Here is a 22,541-nt window from a genome sequence, read left to right as displayed (position 1 = left end):
AACTGAGATCTTTAAGATGTGCACCTTAGACCTTGATTAGTATATTCAGGTGTGTTTGATTTGGGTTGGCGCTGAACTCAGCAGGACTGTGGCTCTCTAGGATCGACATTGGCCACCCCTGGGTTAGCGGTTTCAGTACCATTAAAATCACATCTATATAGGCAGTGTAAATAATTACAAGAACAAAGTACAAGAGAAAAATAAACAACATAAAAAAAAAACTACTCACACACAATGATTTCAATCTCCAGTAAGTTATTAACTCTCCAACCTCCATCTTACACTGACAAGCCTGTGAAATTTCAGCATTTATACTCATGGACACAACCATTGACGGGGATGCAAGCAACCAGGAATTACATTCACCAAATAACCAAATCTCAAGATTATAATCTTTTTGTACATGCATTAATCCATAAATTATTATTTAAAAGTAATTTATGCATAGTTCAAGTAATTCAATTTTAAAACCACAAAAATCCATTTTATCATTTGGTTTCTCCCACATCCCATGATGCAGCACAGCACAGATATAAAAGTTAATTTCAGGAGATGTTCTGGTTTTTCTAGAATTTAATTTTCCAATTGCCAATTGCTTCGAAAAATGATTCAATGTTACAAAAAGCACTTGAAACAGCACACGCTGGTGACACCTGCTGATGAAAATGTTGTAAAAGCATCAAGAACTCTTCATCAAACTTACAAAACAAATGGACATGTTTTTTTAAGAAATACCATATTGAAAAAAATTAATAATAAACACTTAAATACTATTAAATATTAGTGCTTGTGTTATGTGTTTTATTTAAGTATAATCAAACCCTTAACACACAATGAACTAAATTAATTCAAATAAACCTATACAAGCATTGTGTGGATGAATTTCTGAATGTTACTCACCCATTTCCAGTGACAAGGAAGCACTTGAAAAAGCAATTAACCATTAATCCTCAAACTCACAGATCGTTTGTGAATGAAATAATCAAATTCCTTCAGAACATGCCAACATTGAGTCTTAACTGAAAAGCAGACAAAAAAAACACTAGTGATAAACTAAAGAAACACAGTTATGGAAATATACATTCACAATACACACTGAATACTCTCCTCTGAGGCGGTTACTAGAAAACTCACCTGCCTGTAGCTCACCTCCAGTAACCCTTAGACCTTGATTAGTATATTCAGGTGTGTTTGATTTGGGTTGGCGCTGAACTCAGCAGGACTGTGGCTCTCTAGGATCGACATTGGCCACCCCTGGGTTAGCGGTTTCAGTACCATTAAAATCACATCTATATAGGCAGTGTAAATAATTACAAGAACAAAGTACAAGAGAAAAATAAACAACATAAAAAAAAAACTACTCACACACAATGATTTCAATCTCCAGTAAGTTATTAACTCTCCAACCTCCATCTTACACTGACAAGCCTGTGAAATTTCAGCATTTATACTCATGGACACAACCATTGACGGGGATGCAAGCAACCAGGAATTACATTCACCAAATAACCAAATCTCAAGATTATAATCTTTTTGTACATGCATTAATCCATAAATTATTATTTAAAAGTAATTTATGCATAGTTCAAGTAATTCAATTTTAAAACCACAAAAATCCATTTTATCATTTGGTTTCTCCCACATCCCATGATGCAGCACAGCACAGATATAAAAGTTAATTTCAGGAGATGTTCTGGTTTTTCTAGAATTTAATTTTCCAATTGCCAATTGCTTCGAAAAATGATTCAATGTTACAAAAAGCACTTGAAACAGCACACGCTGGTGACACCTGCTGATGAAAATGTTGTAAAAGCATCAAGAACTCTTCATCAAACTTACAAAACAAATGGACATGTTTTTTTAAGAAATACCATATTGAAAAAAATTAATAATAAACACTTAAATACTATTAAATATTAGTGCTTGTGTTATGTGTTTTATTTAAGTATAATCAAACCCTTAACACACAATGAACTAAATTAATTATTAGATTAATTTATTTATTAGATTTTTTAAAAAATGAATGAATGAATGAAATGTGCTTCATGTGATAATTTAGATTAAAAAAAATTTTTACAAAATGTTATATTAATAAACTGATCTGATAACAAGGCTACAAAAATCCTTACAAAATCAGGTTACTACTTTTTACAGTGTACTCTGAAATTATTATATTATTTATATCATATATTATGATAGCGGTTACTAGAAAACTCACCTGCCTGTAGCTCACCTCCAGTAACCCTTAGACCTTGATTAGTATATTCAGGTGTGTTTGATTTGGGTTGGCGCTGAACTCAGCAGGACTGTGGCTCTCTAGGATCGACATTGGCCACCCCTGGGTTAGCGGTTTCAGTACCATTAAAATCACATCTATATAGGCAGTGTAAATAATTACAAGAACAAAGTACAAGAGAAAAATAAACAACATAAAAAAAAAACTACTCACACACAATGATTTCAATCTCCAGTAAGTTATTAACTCTCCAACCTCCATCTTACACTGACAAGCCTGTGAAATTTCAGCATTTATACTCATGGACACAACCATTGACGGGGATGCAAGCAACCAGGAATTACATTCACCAAATAACCAAATCTCAAGATTATAATCTTTTTGTACATGCATTAATCCATAAATTATTATTTAAAAGTAATTTATGCATAGTTCAAGTAATTCAATTTTAAAACCACAAAAATCCATTTTATCATTTGGTTTCTCCCACATCCCATGATGCAGCACAGCACAGATATAAAAGTTAATTTCAGGAGATGTTCTGGTTTTTCTAGAATTTAATTTTCCAATTGCCAATTGCTTCGAAAAATGTTACAAAAAGCACTTGAAACAGCACACGCTGGTGACACCTGCTGATGAAAATGTTGTAAAAGCATCAAGAACTCTTCATCAAACTTACAAAACAAATGGACATGTTTTTTTAAGAAATACCATATTGAAAAAAATTAATAATAAACACTTAAATACTATTAAATATTAGTGCTTGTGTTATGTGTTTTATTTAAGTATAATCAAACCCTTAACACACAATGAACTAAATTAATTATTAGATTAATTTATTTATTAGATTTTTTAAAAAATGAATGAATGAATGAAATGTGCTTCATGTGATAATTTAGATTAAAAAAAATTTTTACAAAATGTTATATTAATAAACTGATCTGATAACAAGGCAACAAAAATCCTTACAAAATCAGGTTACCACTTTTTACAGTGTACTCTGAAATTATTATATTATTTATATCATATATTATGATATAAATTATTTATAACTTGTGAACCCACCTCTTACAGGTGTAATCTCTTCTAAGATGTGATATAAATCTGAACTGTATGGAACAAATTGAAACATTTTATAACTAGTGAAGCCAACTGTTACAGGTTTAATAATAATCCAATATGTTTCTCACTTCAGACTCTATGGAAAAAAAGAAAGAGTGGATAATCTTTTTAGAGTCATTGTTGTCCTCAGCTAATTTTTCATTCATTTATATTTAATTTACAAAAACCTTTTCTAATGTTTTACTCCCTTGTGTAAAAAGGATGTTTTCAGAAATGCAACAATGAGTGCATGGTCTTGTTTGCAATTACATATACAGTGCTTAACAAATTTATTAGGCCACCACCCAATAGGTTTGTGCCACAGCTGCTTGTTACTTGTAATTTTTCTGAAATGGTTCATCCACCAGTATGTGTAACGCCGAGTTCACACTGCACGATTTTCAAACTCGTCGGATCGCCGTTGTTTTGTGGTGTAGCATTCAGTTGCTGCTGTGTTCACACTGCACGACGACAGGAGGTTACACACTGCATGACTTCACAATAGGAAGAATTGCCGACAGCTCTGTCTGGTGTAGGGTTGCCAGGTTTTCGCTACAAAACCCGCCCAATTGCTACTCAAAACTAGCCTGAAAATAGCCCAATTGCTTTCGAGGGGGTCCCCCAGTAAAAATCGCGTTTGGGGGGTCAAATACAAATTTTTTTGGTGGGGTTCTCCTGGTACAATTCACATTCCAGAGCCTAAATATCACGTTATTGTGAATCGCTGACAGCTCCAGATATTTAGCATGCCAAATATTCCCTCAGATTGCATCTTTGATCAGTCACACTGCGTCACTCACGTAAATGAGCACCGATTTTCCTCCGATTTCGGGCATTTGTCGGCAATTTCGCAAAACCTGTCAGCGAGTAAAATCGGGCTAAAATCGTGCAGTGTGAACTTGGCATTAGATCTTTAGTCAAAGTAGTGTTTCTAATGCTAAAATATAATTATTGTTGGGATTGAATGATTCTAAGATAGATTGCACAAAAGTTTAATTTAAAAACAAGTCTTTGGGAACAACTAGAAAATATTTGGAAGTCAGTAACAACAGAGACTGTGGAAAAGTGCATAAAAATTATGCCAGCAAGAATGCAAGCTTTTATCAAGGCCAAAGGAGGCCATACAAAATAAAAATACAATAGCCCATTTATATTTTTTGGTTTATTAGTTTTTGGTTATTATGTGTGAATAAAAACTATTTAGTTGTTTCAGTTTGTTATTTGCCCAACTTTTAGTTTTAAACAAGTTTTTGACGGGCGGTCTAATACCTTTGTATATAGCTACATATAGTTTTGTGAGGATTTGAACTGAAAATAAAACTTACAAACTCACTCGTTTACACTTTTCCCCTTTTTTGATTGCATTAATATTGAGTACTGATTGATGTTCACATGGATTTTTTCCCCCATCTAGGGGAAATAACTTAATACTAACTTAATATTTATAGTCGTATGGTAAAATGTATATTTTTAATTGTGTAACGTTACGTTCAAAATAACTACAAAATGTCATGCCTTTGAAAAAATAAAGAGAACAACAGAATGCGCTGCTTTAGCGCGTCTCGGTCTCCTTGAGCATCTTTCTGCCGCATGCCACAAACACGAACCACAGGGAATACTCGTCTTTTAAAAGGCTTCATTTAGACTATTTTACATTAAATGCATCTTACAAGTCACTTTGGAATAAATCACAGTAGGCCTATGTATCATGATTTTAAAAAGCGACTTTACAGTCTGGAAGTAGTTTAGGCTATAGCAAATGATTTCTTGGACCCACTATCACTTCAAGAACCGCTGGTCTACACAGAAGAAAGACCTGTCTAGACTCTGCCCCGGTACGAGTTGTGTCCAGCTATTCATTAGTCTGTTTGTTTGATGAAAAATATGAAACTGATAAAATGAGTTATTAATCCGTACAACTGTAGCAGTGGAGGACTATTATTCTGCTGCGTGATACTGCGGAAGAACTGATGACGGCACGGTTGGATCTTCGGCTGACCAATCAGCAGAAAGGGGCGTTTAATTCCCGCCCACATGTAGAAATCGAATATTCAAGCTGTTTATTCATTTTTCCACCCATGAACGAAAAACGTAAATTTAAGATGAGTTCTCGTTTTTCGTTTTTTGAAAAAAAACTAAAAAAGAGACGTTTTCTCATTTTTCTACTTTAAATAATAAATCAAAAAACGAATGATCGAATGATACACAGATTTCCCCTCCGCCCTATTGCATCGATCACATTGAGAAGATATATAGGGAAATATTTTATTTAATCTAGTTTTGGAATAATGAAGACGATGTATAACTTTGAACTGGATTCATTTATATCTCGAATTTACCGAACAACTCTTTATTCTCAAGGCTTCTTCCCAGATCTCATCAGTCACTTCATCGCTCAGTTCAGTAGACCAGACTGCTTTAAGGTGCTTAGTACATACAGATGTTGCAAAAGCACGAATAAAGCAAGATACCAGATGTCTGGTCTCAGGATTAGAAGATAAGAGATCATGAATAATATGATTTTCAGGTTTATTTATAAACTGTGGAATATTTTTCTTTACATAATTTCTAATCTGCAAATAACGGAAAAAGGGAGACTGTGGGAGTGTAAACGTACTTTTAAGTTGTGAAAAAGATGCAAATTGATCCTTTATATAGAGATCTCCAATACAGCATAAGTCTTTTCTCCTCCATCCTGAAAAAGTACCATCAATCTGAGAAGGCTCAAACAAAAGATTACATGATATTGGTGTACTGACTGAGACTTCTGGTAATTTATCAAATGTATTTATCTGATTAAAAATCTTCAAAGAATTTCTCAACACAAAATTACTGCTTCCTAATTTACTGATAGATTTACACTCTGTAAAAAGCAAAGCTGGTAGAGAGGACTCTGGCACTGACAAACCCATAATGGAGAGGTCTCAGATGTCATATCATCCAGGATGCCCCTTTGCCAGAAAGTGAGAGCCCTGGCATTTGCTGCCCAATAATAATGCTTACAAATGGGAAGGCCAAGACCTCCACAATCAGTAGGTTTTTGTAAGTGGGCTTTTGCTATGCGAGTTGATTAATAGTTCCATACAAATGAAAGAATAACTGAATCAAGTTGTCTAAAACAATTTCCAGGTAAATAAATCGGAAGATTTTGGAAGAGATATAAAAACTTAGGGAGAACAACCATCTTTATCACATTCACACAGCCAATTGGTGATGAAGGGAGCAGTTTCCAGCTTTCAATGTTTAATTTGACTCTGTTTAAATTTAAACTAATATTTAGGTTTCTTTGGAATTTTCAAACCAAGATATGCAAAGTGTTCCTTAAATATTTTAAATGGATCAGGTATTTATTTATTTATGTATTTCTTTCGCACTTCTAAGACTCTTGGAGTAAAGTTTAAGATGTTGTACTGTTGCTTTCAATATACATTCAAACATCACAGAAAAACAACATACACTTCCATTTAAAATGTTGTGTTTTTCTAATGATTGCTGTTCCTCAAACTCAACAAAGAATTATGAAAACAGACATTGCATTGCTGTTTCAACAGTTAATTAAGCAGCACAACCATTTTTGACATAAATAATAACAATAAATGTTTCTTGAGCAGCAAATCAGCTTATCATATGAAAATGTACATTTTAAAATATATTAAAATAGAAAACAGATATTTTAAATTGCAATAATATTTTACAATATTCGTGTTTTTAATGCATTTTTGATCAAATTAATGAGAAGAAGAGACTTCTTTCAAAAACAAAAAATCTTTCTGAGCCCAAACTGTTGAACAGTAGGAAACTTCCACATGAAGTGAATTTGCATGAAGACTTGTTATGTTTGTGTAAACCACACGATGGCGACAGAGCATTGAACGTTAAGTGTTGCGACTCAAATTCAAAACCCTGTTCAATAAATATTTGCACTTCCAACCTCCGATGAGAGGCTTTTAAATTAAAACCCATTAGTTCAGATTTGTTGAGTTTTGTACTCTAAGATAACCATAATAACCATAAACCTGAGTTAAACAGAAGACCAATTAAAATGGTTAGGGTTATTGTTATATTTCTGTCATATTTCTTACTTTAGTTTGAAAGAACAGCCTGCTGCCTTTTGAATGCAGTCTCGCTCAAATATAAGATTTCCACTACGACTTGTTTTTGCTGAATCATTTCCAGTGTTATGTAAATGTAGTAGTTATACTTTTTTGTATGTGTCCATAATAATTCACTAATAAGTCACTATTATTCTGTGAACCACAGAAAGAAGTTGAAGTCACAACTGGAAGTTCTGTTTTCCCCCCATTATTTTATTCTTTTTTTAATTCTATATATTATTATTGTTGTTCATATATTTATAGGCTTGATGCAATTCATAATTACCCAGGTAATTAACACATTCACTAAGGCAATACAGTGGTTATCTGTAAGGGAGATGCATTAATATCATTGTTAATACTAAATTGTAGGCAAAAGGGTGAAGTGGTGAAGTGTTTATTAATTTAATGTGTAGAACAAAGACTAGGTATATTATAGAAAATGAAGACGACTTAAAAACGGCCCTTAACACCAAACCACCAAACTCTTTCTAATCGCGTCGTAGCAGTCATTGCACCAACCTGGAGTAAACACTGCACGTGCAGTTTTTCTTTAGAGCAAATATAGAACAAAAGCACAGGCGATCTGCTCGTGGAATGAGAAATGTTTCCGTTTACATTGTTCATAATACGTCAATGACTGTGAACTGCAGTCTTGGCAAATGGGAGCCCATTATGAGATAACTCTACAAGTCTGAAAATACTGAGTTAATTTTTTTAGCAAAAGTCTCCTTTTAATCTCTCATTGATTTCAAGACTGTCTAGAGAAACGCAAAGTCGTGCATTTAATCTTTAATGTTTTCGCTCAATGCAGCGAGTGTTGACGACACGCTCCTGAGCGCGCTGACAGTTAACGACGAGAGCGCAGCTGCACCAGTGCTGCACTAACGAGTCCTGTCTCAGCGGCGCAGCAGCGAGCGTCTCAGATCGCTTCAGAAGCAGCAGCGAGCGTCGCGAGCGTCTCAGAAGCAGCGGCGCAGCAGCGAGCGTCGCGAGCGGACACGGACGGAGATGGCAGGAGCGCAGCCGGGGGTTCACGCGCTCCAGCTCAAGCGCGTTTCGGTGCCCGAGAGCCTGAGGACCGGCGATAAGTTCATTAAATGGGACGATGTAAGTAACATGCGTGGCAATGTCCGTCCATTTCCTAGATTTCATCGTCCTATTTTGTTGGAAAACATTAAAAAGATAGATCACCCCAAAATGAAGCTTCTGTCGTCATGTATTCTCCCTCATATGACTGACTTCTGTTAAACCCCATTCATCCCAGCGTTTCCCTCAAGTATCTTACACTTAAAGAGATCGTAGAAATGAGTAAATAATGACAAACTTTACATTTTTGGGTGATTATCTCTTTTAATGCAAATATATTGTGTAGGATGGCTTTTTTATTTTGAGAAAATTTGTATTTCAAACCAATGTATTCATCTTCATCTTGATCAGTTATATTTAACTATTGGGGCATGTTGTCAGGTCATATTTGCGTAGCTGCTTCCTTTTCTTTAATAGATTGTTAGTGATATTTGTTTGACATTATGTTTAGGCAAATTACCTTTATTAATAACTTTAATCATAACAGCTGACAGCATATGCACCTGGCAGGTGATCCTGGAAATCTGATGATTATCTTCAATGTAATGTTTCCTTGTTCCCATATTTCCTCATATTCTCCTCTTTCATGGCCTCTCCTGCCTTAAAAGGTCAAAGCTGTTCACAAAAGTCATTAAGTCCAAGTGCTTTCATCAGGGTTAGGTAAAGAAAATGCTGACACAGAGCTTCATGGAGGGACAAACATAACTAAACAACAGCGATAACTACTTTAACTGAAAATCACAAATTCACAATGGATGCAATGTGAGTTTGACACAAATTATGGATAGGGTCCTTGTATTATTGGCTTTCCAAGATGATTGCACATAAGTAATAGAGGAAGAATTACTGTATTGTTAATAATTCCAAGCCTCAGTTAAACTATGTTGTGTTTGGCATAGAGATGACAGTAGCGTGTCGGCTTCTGATGAGACTTTGTTTAGGAGAGAAGTGGGATTTCTATTTTTCCTGTCAGAAACCACTTTATCAGGTTTATTCGAACATCTCTAGCAATGCTGCACTTCAGGAGTGGTCTTCATTATCCACTGTGCCCAGCCCTTGAACTGCAGAAATGCATGAATGAATGAATGAATGAATGAATGGTTTTGTAATCCACCTGCACAGGGCCGGATTTACGCACAGGCATTCTAGGCACGTGCCTATGCTCGCTCGTCCTGGGGGGCCCAAACACAATGAAGAGATATATAATATTTTGTTATACTATGGGCTATCTACAACAGTAAAAGAACCAAAACCCCAGAAGACATTGAGCAAATAAATATAACAAACAAACAATAGGGTAAAAATGACAAACTATTTCCATGTCTTCCACCTTTTTTATGTACGGAAATCATGCTTTCTCCGGTTCTGTCTCACAGACGCACATACACACACACACGCGGACAGAAACGCTGCCCCGCGAATTTATCAGTAAAATAGTTTTGCAGCTGAAAAGTCACATCTCAGTAGGGAGTTTCTTGAAGCAGTTTAACTTAAAGATTCGCTATTAGTCAACGCTGCTGCTGAACGCTGCTGAGAGACACACAGACGCAGGTATTCACACGCGCTTAATATCTCTCTCTCTCTCGCTCTAATAACTGCATTAATAACTGCATTAGCCTGCATATCAATGGCCCAAGCCTCTGTTATTAGCTCTAAAATGAAGTTTTGGAATTTGCAATGGAAGGTTTGGGATGAGGTGCGTAAAAATAGTTCAACACATTTTAGGACGGAAACATGTCAAATGTCTTGAGAAACAAATCATCTGAACAATGTCTTGATGTGTGTTTGTGACTCCTAGCTGTTAAAATTATTAGAGAAATAACTCCCGAAGAGGTATGCCGCGTCTATTAATGGAATGGTCTTTCTGAGTTCTCAAACAAATTAAGAGCTACATTCGATTTTTATTGACTGAACGCAAGTGCTTATTGCGATAGAAAAACACTAACGTTTCCACTGATTAAGAAATATTTTTGTTTGCTTGGGTGGTAATATTAGGTCTAACATATTAATAGGAAAGGGGGGCCCAAAAATGTGTTTTGCCTCTGTCATGAAAAGAGGTAAATCCGGCCTTGCACCTGCATGTACTGAACCAGCAGGCAGATTGTTTATGATCATCATTGCTGATGGTAATGCCTCATCTTTGGTGATGCTGGAACTCTGATCTTAGACTGTCATAAACTGCCCCAGTTAAATCTTTGTCAAGAGAAAACAAAATAAAATGCGTTTTTAGCACTTCTCATATTATTGCCTCCTTAAGAAGAGTTGCTTTTTTATATTCCTCATTTATACGTCAGTTTGGATAAAAGTGTCTGCTGAATTAATAAATAAATGTCATGTTTGAGAGTGACAACTGTATTTAAAATTGAGTGTGAATCTCCTAAATTACTGTTTTTAAGCGGGTCCAGAATAGAAGCTAATATTAACGACCAGAGACATATTATTGTCCCCCATTCTTCATACCATGTAGATTTCCAGTGTCTTTTTATCTGATCTTAGTTTTATAAACAAAAAGAAATGAAATATCCGAAATGCTCCAAAACAGCTTTCAGAGCTTATAAATGATGCAGTCTTGAAGTAGCGGATCGCTTTCTCTGATCTCCTCCAGTGACCACCGTGTTTCCTAACATGTGCATGAGGAGCAGGGATGCATGTGATGCTCCTGTTTTTTCCAGTTTGTGGTGGTTTTGGGTGTGATTCCAGGCTGATTTCCTGAGTTTCCCCAGTTCACATGTTTTTATCCTGTGCACTCCTTCCTCTTTTGTCCCTTTCATTCTTTCAGCTTTCTTCATCCTGTTTCACTTTTAGCTTTTAAAGTCTTTGTGTTCTCACTGGTAAAACTGAAAAGCAAAGCGGTTTGCTGGAAGAGGCTTTTGAAGCCCAGAGTTTTCTGCAGAATCATTTGATTGCAGCCTTTCACTTACTGTTGTGCTCGTTTTTATTCGTTGCTACCTACTGGGAACAAGCCAAAGAAAGATCAAAGAAAGAGTTTTTTTTTTTTATCAGTAGGCCTATTAGTCATTCAGTACACCTCATCTTACTTGCCTTGCCAGTCTGTCAGAAAACAACTACTTCTAGAGAATTAGTGATCACCGAAATGTCACATTGCACCTAAGTAGGGCTGGTCGGTATGCACAACTGTAAAAACATGTCAAGACATTTTGCATGGCGGATATATTGGCCAGGACTTCTTTGTTATTGATATGTGAGAGTCATTCAGACTGCTCAGGGCTGCGTTTCTCGATAACCATTGATCTTAGCACTTAAGAGCGTTTTCTACGAGTCATTTTACGATCGTCGTTATTGTTTCACGTGCGTTTCCCAAAAATGCACTTAACGCAATCGCACGTAGCCGTGCTTTAAGTGCTACTTAGGAGTCGCTATCCATTTGTCAAGTGCTGAAATGTCACCTTATAGAATGGCTCGTTATTGTTGTAAACACTCGTTTATTGAAATGTTAACCTAATGCTGCGTTCCAGACAACTCGGATATAATAACTATTATATTATATTATATTATATACTTTACATAATCATATATAATATATATATTACGATCAGTCGTACGATCATTTTTACAATCATTTTTATGAACTTCTTAGGCTTATGAAGCTTTTGGGAAACGCAGCCCAGAACAGTTCGGCCTGATGGCATTTGGTTGTTTACAGTCACAAATTCATGTGCATCAAAGGTGTGTGTTTATCAGCTTCATGTGTGTCTCATCCAATCAGAATCAGAGCCTGGACTCTCTGTTTTCTAATGTTAGTTTAGCTGTTTTGAGTCTTTAACATTGAAATGAGTCCTCTGCCCAATCTGACCTGTGCTGCAGCCTGGAATTAAACCACGCCATGCTGGTTTGGTCTGGACAGAGGAGAACTGGCCCCCGACTGAGCCTGGTTTCTCCCAAGGTTTTTTCTCCACTTCTGTCACCGATGGAGTTTCGGTTCCTTGCCACTGTCACCTTTGGCTTGCTTAGTTGGGGACGCTTAATTTCTGGCAATATTGTTGACTTTGCACAGATACTATTGAACTGAACTGAGCTGTATGATGACATCACTGAATCCTCAATTAACTGACTTTAGCTGAAAAACTGACTGTTTTCTGTCCTTTAGCATTATCAGCACGTTTTTCTTGTTAGGAATCTTTTGATGTTTTGCTGTGAGTCCATCAAGATTAAAAGAAAAAAAGAAAATAATCAAACGAGGCTACTCATGTTTTCAGTTGTAAAGTATTTAATTAACTAAATTAACACAAAAAAAGATATAGAAATAACTTTTATTAAATTGCCAATAAAATAACCTTTATTATTTACAATATACAATGTAATCCAACCCTCTACGGATACCTTGGCAATTGAATCACCATTGGCTAGTAAATGTTTTAGTTTACTCGCCAGAGTGATACAGTATATATATATATTGGCAAAAGTATTGGGACACCCCCTTCTAATAAACAGGTTTGACTACTTTAGTAATTTCCAAGAGTACAAATCTTAATGTTTAAGCATATAATGATATTCTTGGGAATTGTGTGCTTCTAATTTTATAGCAACAGTTTGGACAGGACCCTTTTCTATTCTAACATGACAGTGCCTCTGTGTATAAGGCAAGGTTAAAAAAGAAAGGATTGATTGAGTCAGTGTGGAAGAAGTGTATATATATATATTTGTAAAATGGCACAGCTTTTTTTTTATATCTGAAAGTACACTCTTAACATGAATCAGTCAAGCATTATGATATGATAATCAAATATTATTTAATGATAGAACTTTAGTAATTAGAATTAAAACTGGCTAACCATGTTTGAGTGCATATTAGTCATTTTAACTGAACTTAGGACTGGTGTTGTTTTTTTTGGGTCATTCAGTGTTTCTGTAAAAAAAAATGGGGAAAAAACTAAACAATAACACTGACAAGATAATAATAATAATACTGTGAATTCTATTAATAAGAACATTATAAAACGCACTAAGGATTATTGAGCTGCTGGATTCATAAATATTAATCAGGTTGTGTGCATTTGCTGGAACTGATTCACTGAAATCAAAACAGGGACGATAATAGGTGAGCGCCAGCCAATGAGATCGTCGTTTGCGCATTAGCTCCGCCCACTACCGGAGAACCCGGCATTTCTTAAAAGCTGAAGAATTCCACAGGAACTCCGTTATTTTGACAGGAAAAGACAACAAAGAATATCGTTTACATGTAGCACGTCAATTCTGCATGGTATGTAAGACTCACTCTCGCTCGCTCTCTCTTTCTTTCTTTCTGTGTGTGAGACAAAGCGACGAGTCGTGCGCCTTCACACTACAGTTTATGGTATGTCTAATACAGGTGCGCTGCGCATCCATTCAGATTAACTGAAAAATAGCACAGATCACTTGACGGAGAGTGAAACTCTGAAGCGCTCAGGCAGAGTGAAAACATATCTGTGCTAAACTTATACTTAATATCCTCCAGCTCGCACACTGGCGAGTAATATTAGACATCATTTAGTCGCCCAGAGGGAAGATTTAGTCGCATATGCGAGTGATTTACTCGCAGTGTAGAGGGTTATGTCCATTATGAACAGTTGAAATTGTGTGTGTGTGTGTGTGTGTGTGTGTGTGTGTGTGTCACTGTTTTGCAGGGGAATACTAAGGAAAACATCACCTGCTTACTTGTTACATTTAAAAGACATTATGGTTGTTAAACGGCCTCGTCTTCTCCATGCCTTGAGCAAAAGATGTCTGACTGCATGCATGTTGCCATCATGCAGAAAATGTCTCTTGAGCTTTGCTTATTCAATGTATTTGCAGTAACAAAAAGCCATGAGAATACCCAAAGCTCATTTCTCCAGCCAAGAGATTGATTTTCCCCGTTTGCAGCGCTCTCTCAGACGCCTCCACCTCAAGTCTGTGGGTTTGCTGTCTGCCTTTAAATCGCTGTGACTAACAGAAGATCTGTAACTGCAGGAACCCAATGGAAAGAAGATCTCCTCAGTATCTCAGTTGTTTCTCCCAGACAATAATTAGATTAAATGGGGAGCAAATAGAGACTTTCTCTAGGAATATGTCTGTCACCATCTACCGCTGGAAAGGAGCTCTGTCCTCCTCAGGCTCAGATACCAGGCTGGGCTGGTTTTGTTTCAGTGAAGGACACAAAGGGATTTGAAACCTGCTCTATTAACTATAACATGAGCAGCATGTCAGTACCAGCATTCTTGGCCAGTGTTTGTCATTCGGTGGCAGAACCTGCATCCAAAAGCCTCCCAGCAATAATTCATTTAGAAACAGGAACCAGTCAGACAAGCTGTTGACTATATATGATTGGACACACTCGTAAAACCTCTGGTGTGTGATCTGGGTGGTGTTTATCTCTTCTCAGTGCGTACTGGTCACAGATGTGGTGTTTTGGACTCCATAATAAAAGCATTGATGTGTGTTGAATCTCTGCATGCGTTATCGGCCCCTGCTGAAGTTTAGGTGCTACAAATCACCACAGAACAAAGGCGTGTGGGTCTTTTTATAGAGCTCCAGTAATATCTGCAGCTGCTATGTAAAGTTTTCCTAGGGTTATATGACACACAAGCTGCTCTTGTCTTTCTGTGCTTGACGGCTCACACCAGACCCTCGGTTTGACTCACGATAAGGATTGTTTTGTCTCCTCACTCTACTGGTTCACATTTTTCCTCCTCTTTAATTTCTCTATTAACACGAACGTAAACATGCCATATATATAATTTGTCTCATCTACCCACACTTCAGTCATATTAAGGGTGCTCCGATCAGGATTTTTGGAGCCAATCGTCGATCACAGGAAGCAGTATCTGCCGATACGATCACCGATTACGATCTTTTTGAAGCCTTCTTTTTATCATGTAGAATTATTTATAGTGATGCTCAAATCAGGATTTTTACAGACATTAATTCAGGGCCTGAATTTCATTTTTGAAAATGGCGGGAATTCACCAGTTGACTCATGTGGGGGGAATTTTTTTATTTAAGGGGTGGGGCATTTTTTTGAGAAAAATATGTAATTATCTCACCTTAAATGTTTGATCATGCAGTGCATTTTTGTTTTTATTGTGGGGCAATTGTTGCACAATAGCTTACCGTCAGCACAAGCCTGATTTGGTGAGCTGTATGCGAGTAGGCCTTATGTGTGCACTTTGAGTGTGCATGAGCACTGAATGGTTTAAACACTGGCAAGACTTGAAAAGAAATGCAAAATATAAACTTTAGTGACAATGTGACACTGCCTCCTTTATAGAGACCAGCGATCAAACTTTCCAAAGCCATTATCGGCCGATAGCGATTGGTAGCCGATCAATCGGAGCACCCCTAAGTCACATAATACATTAAATTAGTATTCATTATGTTGACTGTCATAAAACTAACCCTTGTGCTGTGATGACACTGATGGGATTGTGTTTGTTGTTCTCTTGTGTTTTTGTAGGACTGCACTACAGTTACGCCCGTGACGCTGCGCATTGACCCGCGGGGCTACTTCCTGTACTGGACCGATCAGAATAAGGTAATTAGTTTAATTTTTCAAGTGGAGGGAAATCTCTCTCTCTTTCAGACGCTCAGTAAGTTTTCTGTAGTGTTTCTGCAGTTTTCTGTCTGCATTATAGACGACGACAAAACTACTGCCGATAAATAATAGTGAGTGTCTCTTACACAGTGGTTTGCTTTTAATTAATTCATGTCAGTTTCTCTTCTAAACGTAATGGCCTTTTTCGTGTTTTGCAGTGCTTTGTAAAAATATGATAGCAGCTGATTTCTGACAATTTAGATGGATGCAATTAGACATGCTTGTAAATTGGCTAGGAAGGAGAACTGGGAGGTTTGCTGTCTTCTGACAAATGTAACACAAGAAGAACATGAGTATTTGTCTTTCAGAACAGAAGCTTGTGGATCGACTTGTGATTTTCTTCCACTGCACAAACGCACAAAATATCTCTGCAATGCCATTTTTGGGAAAGCATTGAGGTTTGAGGAAGGGGTGATTTTCTTACAATTTTCAACTGTAGAATACAAGAAATGAGAAGTCTTTCTACTCACCATTGTAAGTATCCATTACAAACATGATTCTGTAAATATGCAGTATTATATAGATATACCACTAACAGAAAATTGAAGTCAACACTAGTTGCTGAAAGTCAGATTCAGTCTGCATTTTGTGCATTTGGAGTTCACAGAAAATTGTATTGTGTATGATGAGCAGAGACTCAGACTCTGGTTTCATCTGGTCGACTATATCAGATATTAGATATTATTGATATTTTGAGTCGATTTTAGACATATTTCATATTTTTTAAAGTGACTTATAAACGACTTACCACCTCTTTCTCCCATTGCGATCTGTACAGTGTGTGACTTGGTCATTTAGTGTGTGATGCCCTCCTCTGTAGCCTTTTACAAAGTCAGCAAGTTGTATGATGTTCAGATTTGGGGAGTCGTGTAGTGTATTTTAGCCTTTATACATCAGTTAGTTCCATCGGGGTTCTGTGAGTGCTGATTTAACAGTCCAGCAGCACTGGGACTTTTCACTCTGCTTGTCTGTGTTTGCTCCAGACAGATATATATTTTGAATAATGTGCACTGATGAATTGTGTGCAGTGAGACCAGATACATGTATTAAGAAATGAAGAAGTGTCTATTTGAATGTCATCATGTTGTGGTTTTTAAAGATGTCCTGTACATCATACTAATAGGTGTTTTTCTGTCTGATTCTTGGCAGTGCTTCTTCCAGGGAACAATCAAATAATCAGAAATCCCCAGCATATCAGGATACAAAAACTAACTGAGACAGATTTGAAAACTTAAACCACGGAGGCTATCTGCTAATAGAGAGATGCTTTGTTGTTGCAGCTCTGGCACATGAATAGGCTCTCACTGTCATGTAATCTGTCTTGACCCTCTGCCTCTTGTGGCTTTACATCTAGTTTGTCCATCGTATAATCATCTGACGTTGTCATTTGCCTGCTGTCGCTCTCGGTAGCTTCAGGAAACATTCTTAAGAACAAACTTCTCCTTAACTGATCATTTCTTTGTTTAGAAAAAGAATGCTTCTTAAGAATGTTCTTATCTTTTCACTTAAGATTGTTCTTAAGACGAAACATAAGAAGAATTTGAGTTCTTGAAAAGAATCTTCTTAAAAATCCTTGTAAATAACTTCTTAAATTTAGGATTGCCTCAAACTTAATCTTAAATCCCCAAAGGTAAGATGTTATATGAATTTATTGGCTTATTTCAAATTAATTGTTGTAATTTAGCATAACAACATAATACATATTACTGTACTAGGGATGTGCACTAGTTTTCTGAAGTGACAGACCAGTGATCGATAAAGTAAACAATGATTGGTCATGATTATGCAAGACACAACGTTTAGCTGTATTCAAAATTCAGTAACAACTCTACAAAAAAGAGTCAAATAGGGAACTCGTTTTTCATTTTAGCCTATAAATAAACAATTCAAAATACGTGGTGCATTAGACGACGCAAGGCCGAATGCTGGACAAACGTCAAGCTGTTTGCGATGAAAATAGTATGCATGCTTATAGACCTTAATCAGGTCAGATGCCATACTGAATTCAACACGGATGAAAATGAGATGTGCGGGATAGACTACAGTCTTCACAATGGCACACACAGTATAAAGGTCCTAGATCATGTCATTTTTTTCACAACTTACAACTTTCAAAACTGTTTCATGGAGTTTTTGTCTACTGATGTTTCGTCAGCTGAACAAACAACAGTACAATCCACTGAACGCGTTGTACTTCTATCCCTCACGGCCTGTCAAGAAAGAAATATGGCACTACCCTGTCTATTATGATTATTACGTTAATCTGTAGGCTGTGAAAAAGGTGGCCTTTTAAGTTTTTTCTTTAGTCTTTTCTTCTTAAGAAAAAATATTTGAGAACTTTTGCACTTAGTAGCATTCTTAAAAACATCTTGGAATTTATCTTAAGAAATTTCTGAACTTACTTCTTAAGAAGATTTTCGTGAATCCAGCTCTAGATTTGTATGTAGTTGTTTATTTGTGTAGGTTGCATAGAACATGGTGTGTGTGTACATCTGCGTCCTGTGGAGTGACGGCGCTCTTTAGATCCCTCAGTAACAGGTTTCTGCTCCTCTTGTCTCTCTCAGCTGCACTGGGATCAGGATTGAATCCGGCACTGACCGCAGCTTCTGCTCCCAGAGGAGTTTTGTCACGAGTCTGTACTGCTCTGACATCCATCCACTGCCAATGCACTGCTGACCCGCACTGCGTCCCTTCCCACAATGCAGTGCACTTACACTGTTCATTTTAACAAGCAAACCTTGGCCCATTAAAGCTCCACAGAAGTGTTGTGTTTTGACGTGAGGCATGTGTTTTTGACCAGCTGGATACTGCAGGCTGGTTCAGGTCCACTGAGCATGTCAGGATTTCTCTCTGTGTGTCGTTGTTTCAGTTTTAAGGTGCTTTATTGGCGTTACAAATATATTTTTACGTTCATATTGCCAAATGTATTGCTGCATGCAATTAAAACAAAATATGAATAATGTAACTGCAATGAACCTCTTTGTCTCATACACACACACACACACACACACACACACACACTCGTGTGCTGGTATGTTAACCAGCAATGACTGTTTTCGCCACTTTGCTAAAGGTCTCTGTTGTGATAGTGATGTTGATCTGAAAGCTCACTGTTTTTTTCCACATAGCAGTACAAATGTAGGTTACATGTAGAGAGCATGAAAGAGAGCAAAAGTTCAGAAAAATGCTTGATGGGCCTCTGAATGTGTAGCGCAGAGGAAGCACAGCATGCTGTTCTTCATCACTTATCAGAAAAAACTGCTCAAAAAGACAGGAATGCAGAAAAGGAAGGAAGCAACTGCAGCCAGGATCCAAATGTTTTTCAGTCACACCGTTCGTCTGTGTGTCGCATTGAGGAAAGCCAGCACGTCTCAGCTGTTGTTTAAATACAGCCATATTTTGTTTGCAGAGTGGAACAGGAATGTGAAGTGGGTGATGCGTTTTGAATGTCTCCCAACCCCCCGGCTGTTAGTGAGCCGATCATTTGACTAAAGCATTTGCATGAGGCTGCAGGGCTGTGACACAGTCCTATACTCTGTGGATCGCAGCAGGACGGACTCTCACACAGCAACTCTTAGACAAAGCAGTTTACAAAGTCTGCATTTATGATGCTGCTTGAGTCCCATGAGCCTGAGCGTCTCTTATGAGGGATGCAGGTGCAGACGTAGTGGCTTTAGCTGTACAAAAGCATGACACCGTACACCTCTGTGCCTTATCTGCTCCTAAAGAATGCACGCTAGTACAGTAAGGGTGCGTTAGAAAAGGTACAATGATGTCATTGTAAGTTAAGTATCAACTTTATCTCAGATGTTTCTCCTAAAATTCCATTGGTGAAATGGCACAGTTAATGTGGATGGCACAGCAATAATTTAATGTTGAATGCACAGTATGAGCTCATTTGATTGTGGATTTTGGCATCTTGACAAATCTGTGCACAGTTTACATTTATTCATTTAGCAAACGCTTTTATTCAAAAGGACTTACAAATGATGAATACAACAAGCAGTTCATCTTAAAGAACCTATAACAAGAGAAGTGCTTGCAATACAAAGTTTATGTCAGCAGTATACAGTTAAATGTTCACGGAAGAGATGATTATTAAGCTGTTTCTCGAATATTGTCAGAGATTCAGCTGTCCGGATAGGGTTTGGAAAATCATTCCACCAGTGAGGAACAGTGAAGGAGAAAGTTCTGGAAAGTGATTTTGTGCCTCTCTGGAAGGGCCTAATCTATCTGATGTTGTGCAACGCAAACCTGCATGCTGCCATTATAAGCAGTGCACATACGTTTTTAAGCCTGGTTCTCATATGAGAACCTGGAGATTTGGTTTGGTCCTCACACTGGATATATTGTTACCCATTAAATATAACTATAAAAAAATTTAATTAATAAGACTGATAATAATATTGCACTTTATTATCATTTTTTAAAAATAAACTAAATAATAAAGTGTGATAATAATGTTATATTTTAAAATAAAAGGGAAGTATTAAATACAAATACAATTACTTTATAGTAAACTTAAAAATAAAATGTTAATATTTACTACTACTTTTTTTTAATTTTCATCATTTTCGAACTTAAAATCAGCAGGCTTTTATTTTATTTTGGCTTGGTATATGCGCTTCCGGGTTTGGAGCTGCCGATCGAAGTACGTCAGTGAATGAAATGTCACAGTTTTGCATTGTGCTTTTAAAAAACGGCAGCGGATAGCCTAGATTTATGCTTTCAGTTTGAATAGAAATCTTATACAGTACAGTTTGACAATCTAAAATGGTGATTGTGCATTAACAGCTGTCAATCATGTCGGTACGCAAATGCACTGTCATAACTTATTTACACAGCGCATTTTTTATTTTGGTCACGCATGCGGACCTGCGAATCACTTATGTGCACCCCTGACCTAAATCAGGACGCAACCTTCAGTTTGTGGTGGACTATACAAATAAGAAAAGTCTTCATTTTACTCTCAGTTTAATCTCGTTGCAGTCTAAGAGAATCAATAGAGATATGGGGAGCATGTGTTTTAAACCATGGCCTGGTTCTTCTAGCACCATTTCTTCTCCTGCTCCTGCTGAGTCGCCAATAGTTCAAACCCTGTTTTTGCCCAGCGTTGCACTTTTATCTGATTGTCCTGGCAGGCATCTTAGTCCCTTTGTCAGCATAATCACAGCTGTAATCACAGTGTAAATCTTCAGCCAATCTACTGAAATTGAAATGTGCTTTATGCCAAGTTGAAATGGCTCCCCTCCTTTTCATCAAGTGAGTGCAGCTGACAGGAGGAGAACTTCACAGTGCACATGTCAGTGCTTACTACGAGAGACACTGACTACGTTTACATGGACATCAGTAATCTAATTATTTACCTTATTCTGAATAAGACAATATTTCAATTAAGGTGTATACATGAGTTGCTTTTAGAATATTCCTTTCATGTTCCCGTTTTACATGTTATAGTACATAGACTGATTAATGGCACACGTCATTACGTCCCACGCGACGCCATCCGACGTCCCCTCCAGAATTTCACGTATAAACATAGTTCGTCTTCGTGATGACACCATGTACAGTTTTAGGTGTTTCATTTTTAATTTAATGAAAGTTTCAAGTGCAGTTAATTATTTGTCATGCTATATGTGCAAACAGACGACGGCGTTGTTGAAAACATTCTTTTGTTTGCCGTCAGACGGTTGAGCACTGCCGTGTGTGTATCCTGTCGCAAAATGTGGTGAAAAGTCCTACACGATGGTAATAGTGTGATTAAGGTGTGTACGTGTCTTTACTGCACTTCAGTAATGCGACTAAAATAGGAATACTCTACATGTCTTAATTCAATTAGTGTTTACTTTGATTATGACTTTAGCCGGATTAAGGTAATCAAAAATCTCTGTTTACATGGTAGATTCTTAATCAGAGTATTGTCTTAATCGTATTAAAATCGGAGTATTGTTGTCCATGTAAACGTACTGACTGAGGGTACGACGCCTTCACTGCCACCCAACTCTACCAGTTCTTGAAAACTTGTGCCACACAAATCAGCTGTTCAGAAACGTAGCCTCCTTTCTTCCAAGTCAAGTCACTTCTATTTCTATAGCGCTTTATACAATACAGATTGTTTCAGAACAGCTTCACGGTGATAAACAGGATAATAATGATTCATTGATGGTTCAGAGATCAATTCTGCTGAAAATCAGCTCTAAAAAACAGTGGTGTCATTGTTCAGCTGAGGTCAGTGCTGGGTTGATTCAGTTTCAATTCAATAACTGTGTAAAGATCATGAATTATGACAGTAGTGCAGTTCAGCTGTAAGCAGCCCTGCAGAAAACAGTGATGTCATCATCATCAGCTCCGTTCAATTCTCGTCCAATAGAATCTGTGCAGTCAATTCAGTGATATTGCTGAATATTAAGAAGAAATATCCAAGAAATAGTCTCGTAGATGTACCAGAGTG

General features: G+C 37.0%; 1 protein-coding gene across 1 annotated transcript in view; it reads left to right on the top strand.

Moving 5' to 3' along the window:
• Positions 1 to 8,328: 8,328 nt before the first annotated feature.
• plcb1l (phospholipase C beta 1-like) overlaps positions 8,329 to 22,541 on the top strand; it is a 96,414-nt gene continuing 82,201 nt past the window's right edge. The window contains exons 1-2 of the mRNA XM_016249387.1: positions 8,329 to 8,541; positions 15,953 to 16,030. Of these exons, the coding sequence (XP_016104873.1) occupies positions 8,443 to 8,541; positions 15,953 to 16,030 (177 nt within the window). The 5' untranslated portion in view covers positions 8,329 to 8,442. The remainder of the gene's footprint in view (positions 8,542 to 15,952; positions 16,031 to 22,541) is intronic.

This window comes from Sinocyclocheilus grahami, unplaced genomic scaffold (assembly GCF_001515645.1).
Source record: "Sinocyclocheilus grahami isolate Dianchi unplaced genomic scaffold, SAMN03320097.WGS_v1.1 scaffold924.1, whole genome shotgun sequence".
Taxonomy (NCBI): Eukaryota; Metazoa; Chordata; class Actinopteri; order Cypriniformes; family Cyprinidae; genus Sinocyclocheilus; species Sinocyclocheilus grahami.
Note: the sequence above shows the minus strand (reverse complement) of the source record. Positions and strands in the feature narration are given on the sequence as shown.